This window comes from Canis lupus, chromosome 32, assembly GCF_003254725.2.
Source record: "Canis lupus dingo isolate Sandy chromosome 32, ASM325472v2, whole genome shotgun sequence".
Lineage (NCBI taxonomy): Eukaryota > Metazoa > Chordata > Mammalia > Carnivora > Canidae > Canis > Canis lupus.
In genome coordinates this window covers 1643684-1656068 of record NC_064274.1, presented here as the reverse complement: position 1 = coordinate 1656068, position 12385 = coordinate 1643684, and the positions used below count along the sequence as shown (strand labels likewise).

Genomic DNA, 12385 nt, shown 5'->3' with positions numbered 1-12385 from the left:
AGCTTTAAGACAGAGCTGGCTTAAAGAACCATTTCTTTCTTTCTTCTTCTTGAGTCAGCATGTAACCAATGATAATATTCTTTTACAACATGGTCTTTGAAGGTGATACTCTACCAAGATTATAGTACATTGCTATATTATCACTTAATCTGGCCTATTTCTGTTGGTGATTTAACAAATATTACTGAGTTAATACCAGAGAATAGAACAGTATTACAGTTTCCAAGAAGGATCTCCTTAAGGGTTTGCCTTTAGTAATGTCAAGTAGAAGCCAAAGTTAATTCTGAAAAATGTGGGTGGGTTTGTTCTGATGGGGATAAGATTGGGATGAGAGTAAAAAGCTGTAGGAGGTCAAACCGCTTGCTACAATAAACCCCAAGGACAGTTGTCTATTACTTTCCTATTTTAGTTCTAATTTCTTTATTTTCTTTTGCCACTTTGCGAGACTGGCTTTTCTATTTCTCTTTCCACTATTGCTTCTAACCATGATTTCCCTCCTTGATTGCTTGCAGAAAAAAAAAGTCTTGTCCTTAAGCCATATACATACTTCTCTAGCTTTCCGAATATTTTTTTAAGGGCTTGTAAAAATGGAAAGTAAAATGTTTTAAAGCTTTCTGTTAGGCTTCTCTTCTTTCCTTCAGTTTCCTTATCTTTCTTTCTCTACCTAAGCTCTTCCTTTGGATCATTCTCTTCCAATTCTCTTTTAATTTGTATCTCCCCCCCCTTCAGGTTTAGGACAGAGAGGTCACACAAGAATATTGCATACTTATCTCTCCCTTTCTGGGTGCTCCCACAGTGCACTCTACTTCCTTTATGATAACACACAGTATTATAATTTCCTGATGATTTGATGGTGAGTTCCCTTGGGATTGGGTTGTATCATTTTTGTTTACTGGCATATAATAAACTTCCAGTAAACATCTGTTAAGTGAACGTTACCATTTCTTTATAATTAGTCCAGGTTAGATAAGTTCTTTGATATAGTAGTGCTTTCAGGTACACAGGATTTTTATTATATGGATTTGGGAGAAAAAATTGAAGGCTTGTCAAAGTGACATACACTTTGAAGATATTCTATGTTTGGGATGCCTGGGTGACTCAGCGGTGGAGCCTCTGCCTTCCGCTCAGGGCATGGTCCTGGAGTCTCCGGATCTAGTCCCACATGGGGCTGCCTTGAGGAGCCTGCTTCTCCCTCTGCCTATATCTCTGCCTCTCTCTGTGTCTCTCATGAATAAATAAATAAAATCTTTAAGAAAAGAAAAAGATACTCTATGTTTTGCCTAAGGTGCTTTTGATTTGCAAAAGTAAAACTCTGTTTCAAGCTATTAAGATGGTTTTCAGGGCAGCCCCGGTGGCGCAGCGGTTAGGCGCCGCCTGCAGCCCGGGGTTTGATCCTGGAGACCCGGGATCGAGTCCCACATCAGGCTCCCTGCATGGTGCCTGCTTCTCCCTCTGCCTGTGTCTCTGCCTCTCTCTCTCTAGCTGTGTCTCTATGAATAAATAAATAAATAAATAAATATTTTTTAAAAAATCTTTAAAAAAAAAAAAAAGATGGTTTTCATTAGAAAGAAACCATCAGATGGTTTCATTAGAACTCTAAGGAATCTTGAAGGCCAATTATGTGGTTTCGGAATACAGGATCTCAAGCCTCTGGGCTACTGAGGGCATCAGAATCACTCAGGAGGCTTCTTACAGAGATTCCACGCCTCATCCAGACCTGTTAGGTTGTGGCAATTGTGGAAATTTGTATTTTAAAAAGCTGCCGGGCAGCCCAAGTGGCTCAGCGGTTTAGCGCTGTCTTCAGCCCAGGGCGTTGTCCTGGAGACCTGGGATCAAGTCCCATGTTGGGCTCCCTGCATGGAGCCTGCTTCTTCCACTGCCTGTGTCTCTCATGAATAAATAAATAAAATCTCAAAAAAAAAAAAAAAAAAAAGCTGCACTTTTTTATTAATATGCATTAGTTTTGGAAGACACCGATTTACTCTAACCACACAGTAGAAGACTTCTTCTAACATCTCTCTCTGATGAGCAATTCTCTACTTTGGTTACTTTGTCCATTCTACTGTAGGAAAACTATAAATTATGGAAAGATTTTCCTAAATTTAACTGGAAAACTGCTTCTTTCTAGTGGCCACATATTCTAGTTTTGTCCACTGGTGCAATACAGAATAAATCTTTAAATGGTAGCCCTTTACCTACTCAAAGATGTGTTAGGCCCACAAAGTCCTCTCTTTTCCGATTGAACATCCCTTGTTTTTTAACCATTGACAAGATTTCTCTTTTACTGCCCTAGATTTTTTTTTCTTAGATACACTCTTTTTAGCATTTAAGTTGTGACATTTCATTTGTAGTCATTAATGAGCAATGAAGTGAAACTATTACCTCGCTTTATCTTGGCTTGATAATTTTGTTGAACTAGCCCCAAATTTTATTATTGTTTTGGCAGCAATGTCATGTTGGCTTACTGAACTTGTTTTTAAAACCTTGTTGCCTCAAGTTTTAAGCAAAGTTTCCTTTGTGCTATATGTACTTTTTAGGTTTTGACCTGGGTATGGTGTTATTATTAAATTTAAAATTGTTGATTCTGACCCATTTTTCTAGCTCTAAAATTATGATTGTTATCTAATATGTTGACTTCTGTCATTTTTGTATACTGCGGATTTGGTAAATAAATAAATCTATTTACCCTGCAGGATGGTTTCTCTTTTTTATTTTCTTAAACAGTTTCTTGAGGTGTAATGTACAGAAAAGTACATAGATTGTAAGTGTACAACTGTAAAATATACCACTATATTTGCAGAAGCCTCTTTCTGTCCTCTTGCAGTTACTACCATCTACTCCCCTACACCAAGAAAACACTGTCCTAATATCACAGATTAATTTTTCCTGGTTTTGAATTTCACACACATGTATATTGAATCATAGAGTATATACTGGCCTCTTATTTAATATTTTTTCTGTAAGATTCATCTATGTTGCTTCGTGTAGCCATAATTAATTTATTCTCATTGCCATGTATAATTCTTTGAATTTATCACTTCTATTGATGGTCATTTGTGACATCTTGTGCATGTCTCAGTGGGAAAGTCCTCTTCTTGTGCATGCACATATGTGCATTTTGTGTGTGTGTGTGGGGGTATATTTCTAGGGATGCAATTGCTAGAACCTAGAATATGTGTATATCAGTTTTAGTGCATAACCACCAATTGTTCCAGAGTTGTTATACCACTATTATCCCATGGGTTTTTAAATTTTATTTTTTTTTACCCCTTCTAGCAGAGTATGAAAGTCTCAAGTTGCTCTACATCCTTCTCAACCTTAGTATTGTCTTTTCATTGTAGTTATTCTGGAAAGTGTATTATAGTATCACATTGGGTTTAATTTGCTTTTCTTGAATAACTAAGGAAGTTCAGCTTTTCATATGTTTATTGGCCATTAGATTTACTCTTTTGGTAAAATGTCTATTCACATCTTCCATCTGGGTTTATACTGAGTTGTCTCTATTTTTGTTAATTGTTTTATAGGAGTTCTTTTGTTTGCAGACGGTGCATTACACGTCTTCAACTGTGTTGACTTTCATGAATAGAAAGAAGTTCTTTATTTTTAATGACCAAATTATCAATTTTTTTTCCTTTTTTAAAGAAGTATTTGTCTAATCGATGTAGTGAAGATACTCCCTTGTGTTTTCTTCTGCAAAGTTGATCGTTTCATCCTTTGCATGCATTTAGATTTATATTCCAGTTGAGATTTTTTTGGGGGGGGGGGGCGGCTATGGTGTGAAGTAGAAATCCATCATTTTTCTTCATACAGAGAACCAACACCATTTATTAAAAAGACACTTTTCCCCACTTCCCTGAAGTGCACTTCTGTAATAAATCAAGCGACTACTGTAAACCTGTGAGTATATTTGTGTGTCTGTTTCTTGCCTCTTGTCATCGGACCATTTGCCACTCTTTACATAACCATACTGCCTTAATTATTATAGCATTATCATAAGTGTTTAGGCATAAATTTTGTTCTCTTTTTCAGGATTGTCTTGGTTATTCTTAGCCCCTTGCTCTTCCATATATATTTTACAATATACTTGTCATTTAAAAATGGGATTATTGAATCTGTCAGTCAATTTGGGGAGAATTGACATGTTTATATGAGCCTTCCAATTAATGAACATAGAATATTTCTCCATTTTCTTTAAAGTTGGTCTTCAGTTTCCTTCCTTTTCCTTTTTTTTAAAAAAATATTTTATTTATTTATTTGAGAGAGAGAAGAGAGAAGAGGAGCAGAGGAAGAGGGACAAGAAGACTCCCTCTTGAGGTTGGAGCCCATTGTGGGGCTTGATCCCATGACCCTGAGATGATAACTTGAGCTGAAATCAAGAGTCAGACACTTAACTGATTGAAGTACCCTAGAGCCCTGGTCGTCAGTTTGATTTATAATATTTGGTAGTTTAGGTTTATTACTAGATATTTGAATCTTACTGAGGTTATTAGAAATAGTATTATAGATTTTTCATTTTTTAATTTTAATTTTTATTTAGATTTTTCATTTTTTTAATATGCTGTTTCTATAAACTGGTATATGGAAATAAAATATTTTTATATATTGACTATACTAAATTAGCTTCCAGAATCTTTTGTATTTTCTGTATATTACACGTAGACATGTTAACTGTGAATAATCATTGTTTTATTTCTTCCTTTCCAGTTCATAATACTTTTTATTTTTCTTGTTTTATAGAATTAGCGAGGGCCTCCAGAACCCCATAAATGCTGGTAACAGGTGTCCTTGTCTCAGTTTTAGTTTGAGGGGGAAGTTTTCAGCATTTTACCATCATGTATAATATTTGTTATATATTTCTTAGATCATCTTTATCAGATTATCTGCCTTAGTTTGTCAAGAGATTTCTTTCTATAAATAGGTGTCACATTTTTTACATCATTGGATTTTGTTAACATTTTGCTTAGGATTTTTGCAATTGCCTTCATGGGTGAGATTGGTTTGTCCTTTGTCAGGTTTTCATAATAAAGTATGCTGGCTTTGTAAAATGAGTTAGGAAACATTCCTGCTTTCTTTAAAAAGCTTTCTTTCTGTTTGTTTGGGTTGTTACTTCTTTCTCAAGTGTAGGAAGGTTCCACTGTCATGCCTAGAGATTTATTTGTGGGAAAGTATTTAATAATTCAATTTCTTGGTAAATGTGAGACTAATCAGGTCTTTATTTAAATCTTATTTCAGTTTCAGTAAATTGTTTTTTAAGGAATTTATTTCATCTAAATTGTTAAGTTATTTTTGTAAAGTTATTTATAATACCTCTTTAAATTAAAAAAGTTTATCACTATGAACCTTAGTTTTCATTTCCTTAGTTTTTTCCCAGTTGTACATTTGCCTTCTTTTTAAGTTTTGCTCTTATTTTCTTTATCTGCTTTTGTTTAGTGTAATTTGTTTTTATCTTGTGGTCAATGCTTAAATAATTGATTTTCCACTTCTTATGCTTTAATATATACATTTAAAACTAAGTTTCCCTCAAAGTGTAATTTTCCAACTATGTCTGATTTATTGTTGGATCCACATATTGGATTCTTAATTGCATTACTATGTTTTTCAGTTTTATAATTTCTTTTTAGATTTTTTTATAGGTATCTTGTCTTTAGTGAAATTCTTCATCTTTTCATCTCTTTTCCCACTTTTCTTGTGTTATATGTTAAGTCCTTTTCTGGTATTCAAAGATCTAGGTCGTTTTTTTTTGTTTGTTTGTTTGTTTGTTTTTTTCTCTTGGTTTTTGGTCACTTAGTTCTTTTGTCATGCCTGGTTAATTTTTAGGTCTTTTTGTTGTTGTTGATTTGTTTTGTTTCTATTGAAGTTCGATTTGCCAACGTATAGTATAACACCCAGTGTTCATCCATCAAGTACCCTCCTCATTGCCCATCACCCAGTTACCCCAACCCCTCGCCTCGCCTTCTGCAACCCTTTGTTTCCCAGAGTTAGGAGGCTCTCATGGTTTGTCTCTCTAATTTTTCCCTTTCAGTTCCCCACCCTTCCCTTATGGTCCCTTTCACTATTTCTGATATTCCCCGTATGAGTGAAGCCATATGATTTCCCTTCTCCAATTGACTTACTTCACTCAGCGTAATACCCTCTACTTCCATCCACGTCAAAGAAAATGGGTATTTGTCCTTTTAATGATTAATATTCCATTGTATATATAGACCACATCTTCTTTATCCATTCATCTGTGGAAGGACATCGTGGCTCCTTCCACAGTTTGGTTATTGTGGACATTGCTGCTATGAACATTGGGGTGCAGGTGTCCCGGCGTTTCACTACATCTCTTTGTGGTAAATCCCCAGTAGTGCAATTGCTGGGTCATAGGGCAGGTCTATTTTTAACTCTTTGAGGAACCTCCACACAGTTTTCCAGAGTGGCTGCACCAGTTCACAGTCCCACCAACAGTGCAAGAGGGTTCCCCTTTCTCCACATCCTCTCCAACATTTGTTGGGTTCCTGTCTTGTTAATTTTCACCATTCTCACTGGTGTGAGGTGGTATCTCATTGCGGTTTTGATTTGTACTTCCCTGATGGCAAGTGATGCGGAGCATTTTCTCATGTGCTTGTTGGCCATGTATATGTTGTCTTTGGAGAAATGTGTGTTCATGTCTTCTACCTATTTCATGATTGGATTTTTTTTGTTTCTTAGGTGTTGAGTTTGATAAGTTCTTTATAGATCTTGGATACTAGCCCTTTATCTGATGTGTCATTTGCAGGTATCTTCTTCCATTCTGTAGGTTGTCTTTTACTTTTATTGACTGTTTCTCCTGCTGTGCAGAAGCTTTTTATCCTGATTAAATCCCAGTTGTTCATTTTTGCTTTTGTTTCCCTTGCCTTCATAGATGTGTCTTGCAAGAAGTTGTTGTGGCTAAGTTAAAAAGGTTGTTGCCTATGTTCTCTTCTAGGATTTTGATGGATTCTTGTCTCACATTTAGATCTTTCAACCATTTTGAGATTTATCTTTGTGTTTGGTATAAGAGAACGGTCTAGTTTCATTCTTCTGCATGTGGCTGTCCAATTTTCCGAACACCATTTATTGAAGAGACTGTCCTTTTTCCAATGGATATTCTTTCCTGGTTTGTCGAATATTAGTTGATTGTAGAGTTGAGGGCCCATTTCTGGGTTCTCTATTCTGTTCCATTGATCTGAGTGTTTTTGTACCAGTATCATATTGTCTTGATGATCACAGCTTTGTAACACAGCTTGAAATCTGGCATTGTGATGCCCTGGCATCGGTTTTCTTTTTCAGTATGCCCCTGGCTATTCGGGGTCTTTTCTGATTCAATACAAATCTTAAGTTTATTTGTTCCAACTCTGTGAAGAAAGTCCATGATATTTTGATAAGGATTGCATTGAACCTGTAAATTGCCCTGGGTAGCATAGACATTTTCACAGTATGAATTCTTCCAATCTATGAGCATGGAATATTTTTCCATTTCTTTGTGTCTTCCTCAGTTTCTTTCAGAAGTGTTCTATAGGTTTTAGGGTATAGATCCTTTACCTCTTTGGTTAGGTTTATTCGTAGGTATCTTATGCTTTTGGGTGCAATTGTCAATGGGATTGACTCCTTAATTTCTCTTTCTTCAGTCTCATTGTTAGTGTATAGAAATGCCACTGATTTCTGGGCATTGATTTTGTATCCTGCCATACTGCCGAATTGCTGTATGAGTTCTGGCAATCTTGGGGTGGAGTCTTGGGTTTTCTATGTACAGTATCATGTCATCTGTGAAGAGGGAGAGTTTGACTTCTTCTTTGCCAATTTGAATGCCTTTTCTTTCTTTTTGTTGCCTAGTTGCTGAGGCTAGGACTTCTAGTACTATTTTGAATAACAGTGGTGAGAGTAGACATCCCTGTTGTGTTCCTGATCTTAGGGGAAAGGCTCTCAGTTTTTCCCCATTGAGAATGATATTCGCTGTGGGCTTTTTGTAGATGGCTTTTAAGATGCTGAGGTATGTTCCCTCTATCCCTACTCTGAAGAATTTTGATCAGGAAAGAATGCTGTCTTTTGTCAAATGCTTTCTCTGCATCTATTGAAATGATCCTAGGATTCTTGTTTTTTCTCTTGTTGATATGATCTATCACTTTGATTGTTTTATGAATGTTGAACCACCCTTGCATCCCAGGGATAAATCCTACTTGGTCATGGTGAATAATCTTCTTAATGTACTGTTGGATCCTATTGACTAGCACCTTGGTGAGAATTTTTGCATCCATGTTCATCAGGGATCTTGGTCTGTAGTTCTCCTTTTCGATGGGGCCTTTGTCTGGTTTTGGAATCAAGGTAATGGTGCCTCGTAAAACAAGTTTGGAAGTATTCCCTCCCTTTCTATCCTTTGAAACAGCTTTGATAGTTTAGGTATTGTTTCTTCTTTAAACGTTTGATAGAATTCCCCTGGGAAGCCATCTGGCCCTGGACCTTTTGTGTCTTGGGAGGTTTTTGATGACTGCTTCAGTTTCCTGATTATTGGCCTGTTCAGGTTTTCTATTTGTTCCTGTTCCAGTTTGGTAACTTGTGGTTTTTCCAGAAATGCATCCATTTCTTCTAGATTGCCTAATTTGTTGGCATATAGCGGCTCAAATGATTTTTAAAATAGTTTGTAGCTGAGTGAAGTAAGTCAGTCGGAGAAGGACAAACATTATATGTTCTCATTCATTTGGGGAATATAAATAATAGTGAAAGGGAATATAAGGGAAGGGAGAAGAAATGTGTGGGAAATATCAGAAAGGGAGACAGAACGTAAAGACTGCTAACTCTGGGAAACGAACTAGGGGTGGTAGAAGGGGAGGAGGGCGGGGGGTGGGAGTGAATGGGTGACGGGCACTGGGGATTATTTGGTATGTTAGTAAATTGAACACCAATAAAAAATAAATTAAAAAAATAAATAAATAAAATAGTTTGTATTTCCCTGGTATTAGTTGTGATCGTTCCTCTTTGATTTGTGATTTTTTAATTTGAGTCTTTTTTCTTTTTAATAAGGCTGGCTAGGGATTTTTCTATCTTATTAATTCTTTAAAAGAACCAACTCCTGGTTTGTTGATCTGTTTTATAGTTCTAGTCTCTGTTTCATTGAGTTCTCCTTGAATCTTTATTATCTCTCTTCTGTTTAGGGTAGAATTTATTTGGTGTTCTTTCTCCAGTTCCTTTAGGTGAGAGGGTAGCTTATGTATTTGAGTTTTTTCCAATTTTTTGAGGGAGGCTTGTATTGTGATGCATTTCCCTTTTGCAAGATTTTGAACGGTTGTATCTTCATTTTCATTAATTTCCATGAATCTTTTTAATTTTTCTCTAATTTCCTGGTTGACCCATTCATTTTTTAGTAGGATGCTCTTTAACCTCCATGTATTTGAGTTTCTTCCAAATTTCTTCTTGTGATTGAGTTCTAGTTTCAAAGCATTGTGGTCTGAAAATATGCAGGGGACAATCCCAGTCTTTTGGTATTTGCTGAGATCTGAATTGTGACCCAATATGTGGTCTATTCTGGAGAAAGTTCCATATGTACTTGAGAAGAATGTGTGTATTCAGTTGCATTCAGGTGGAAAGTTCTGTATGTATCCGTGAAATCTATTTGGTTCAGTGTATCATTTAAGGCCCTTGTTTCTTTGGTGATGTTCTGCTTAGAATATCTGTCATTTGCTGAAAGTGCTGTGTTGAAGTCTCCTACTATTAGTGTGTTATTATCTAAGTATCTCTTTACTTTGGTTATTAATTGATTCATATACTTGGCAGCTTCCACATTAGGGGCAGAAATACTCATGATTGTTAGGTCTTCTTATTGGATGGACCCTTTAAGTATGATATAGTGTCCCTCTTCATCTCTTACTACAGTCTTTGGTATAAACTTTAATTTATCTGATATGAGGATTGCTACCTGAGCTTTCTTTTGAGGACCATTTGAATGGTAAATGGTTCTCCACCCCTTCATTTTCAGGCTGGAGGTGTTCTTATATCTAAAATGAGTCTCTTGCAGATAGCATATAGATAAGTGGGTCTTGCTTTTTTATCCAGTCTGAAACCCTGCATCTTTTGATGGGATCATTTAGACTATTTACGTTCAGAGTAACTATTGAAAGATATGAGTTTAGTGTCATCATAATACCTATTCAGTTCCTGTTTTTGTGGATTATTTCCTTGGGCTTCCTCTTTTTTTAGATGGTCCCCCCTTAATATTTCTTGCAGAGCCAGTTTGGTAGTCACATATTCTCTCAGTTTCTGTCTATCTTGGAAGTTCTTTATCTCTCCTATTCTGAATGACAGCCTTGCTGGATAAAGTATTCTTGGCTGCATGTTCTTCCCATTTAGTACCCGAGATACATCATCCCAGCCCTTTCTGGCCTGCCAGGTCTCTGTGGAGAGGTCTGCTATTAATCTGATATTTCTCCCTATATAAGTTAAGAATCACTTGTCTTGACCTGCTTTAATAATTTTCTCTTTATCTTTGAAATTTGCAAGTTTCACTATTAAATGTGGAGGTGTTGAATGGTTTCTATTGATTTTTGGGGGAAGTGGGTCCTCTCTTATCTCCTGGATCTGAATGCCTGTTTCTTTGCCCAGATTAGGAACGTTCTCAGCTATGATTTGTTCAAATATACTTTGTGGTCCTCTTTCTCTTTCAGCCTCTCCTGGAATCCCAATTACACATAGATTCTTCCTTCTGAGGTTATCATTTATTTCCCTAAGCCTTTCCTCATGGCACTTAATTATTTTTCTCTTTTTTCCTCAGCTTCCTTCCATTCCATCAACTTGTCTTCTGTGTCACTGACTCTCTCTTCTATCTCATTAGCTCTAGCAGTTGGAACATCCAGTTTGGATTGTATCTCATTTAATCTATTTTTAATTTTGGCCTGATTAGATCTCAATTCTGCAGTAAGGAAGTCACTAAAGGCCTTAATGCTTTTTTCCTGAGCCACCAGTAGCTTTATAATTGTACTTCTGAATCGAATTTCTGACATCATATTGAAATCCAAATTCTGTAACTCTGTGGCAGAGAGTATGTTCCGGTTCTTTCTTTTGTGGTGAATTCTTCCTTCTAGTGATTTTGTTCAGTGCAGAGTGGCTGTATCAGCAGGCTGAGCCAAAAATATCAACCAAGACCTAAGTAAAGTACACCCTAGATCATTTCAAACAGGTCAGAGACCGGAAAATAAAAGTAACAGAACAAAATAAAACAAAAGGACCACTAAAGTGAAAAACAAATTTTAGAACAAAGTAGTAAAAATAAAAAGCTAAAAACAAAGAAGAAAAAGATAAAAAGTAAAGAAGAGAAAAAAAGGGGGGGGATGGTGGTGGTGAGGAAGTGGTAGTGGAGAGAGAATGTGGTCTACCTGAGGGGTCCTAGAGGATGATCCTCTTGGTTGAGTGTATTTTGTTTTGTATGTTAGAAGATGCTCAATCCCAAATTCATATAAAGCAGCAATACTTACAGAAAGCCCCAACATTGACCACCAAAATATTAACAAGAAAAAGGAGGAAGGAAGGGAGAATATAATCTCACAAAATGAACCAACACAGTGTTCCACTTGGTTCTGGGTGTTGGTCGTGTTTTAGAAGGTACTAACTTTATTGTAAAACAAAACGAGGCAGAAAAAAACAACAAAAACCTGTATCTCATATATCTACCAAAATTAAATTGAATACGTTGAAGTGAATCCAGAAGTGAAAAATATATCTAAGATCTATAATTGTAGAAATATGAAAGTCAAAAAAGGAAAAACTTAAAAATGAAGAGGTGGTAAAATATTTTAGTTAAGGTGGGAAAAGGGAAAATATATTGGAAATTTTTAGTCTGATATAAAAACAAGTCCTAATGGGAAAAAAAAAAAGAAATGACCCTCTAGTTTTATATACTATTTTCCCTCAGTCTTGGAGCTTTCCAGCGCTGCTCCAGAACTTGCTCTTCTGTTCTCCCAGCTGGTCTTCTGGAGGAGGGGCCTGCTGTGCTGATTCTCAGGTGTGTGTACCTGGGTGGAGATGCCCCCCACCTACCAGGTGCCGGGCTCAGTGGGAGCTGTTTATCCCGTGAGGCCTCTGTTCCCTGGCAGCCCCGCCCCTCCCAGGCACAAGGTGACACAAGGAGGAAAACCAACAATGGCAGCGACCAGATCTCCAGCTCTGGAGTCAGCTCCCCATGAGTAACTAACTACAACCTCCCAGTCTACACTGGCATAGATGCTTCTGGGACAAGGGTGCTGACATGCACAGCTTGGGGGCACCCAGTAGCAGGAGAGTCCTCACTGCCTTGCGCCCTCCCCGCCTCTACCTGACCCAGGGGGAACACAGAATCGCTGGCTTTGTCCGTTTGAGCTCCCTGGGATCCAGAGCCCTGCACCCCTGGACCTGTGCTCCC

The 12385-nt window shown here is 37.0% G+C and overlaps 1 protein-coding gene across 6 annotated transcripts in view; it reads left to right on the top strand.

Annotated features, from left to right (window-relative positions):
• Positions 1-12385, top strand: part of CCNI (cyclin I) — a 38241-nt gene that overhangs the window by 6610 nt on the left and 19246 nt on the right. For 3 of the 6 annotated variants that reach the window (XM_035709534.2, XM_035709536.2, XM_035709535.2), the window contains one exon: positions 11900-11989. The exons of the other annotated variants lie outside the window; for them this stretch is intronic. In XM_035709534.2, the coding sequence (XP_035565427.1) occupies positions 11900-11989 (90 nt within the window). The remainder of the gene's footprint in view (positions 1-11899; positions 11990-12385) is intronic. 6 annotated transcript variants of the gene reach the window in all.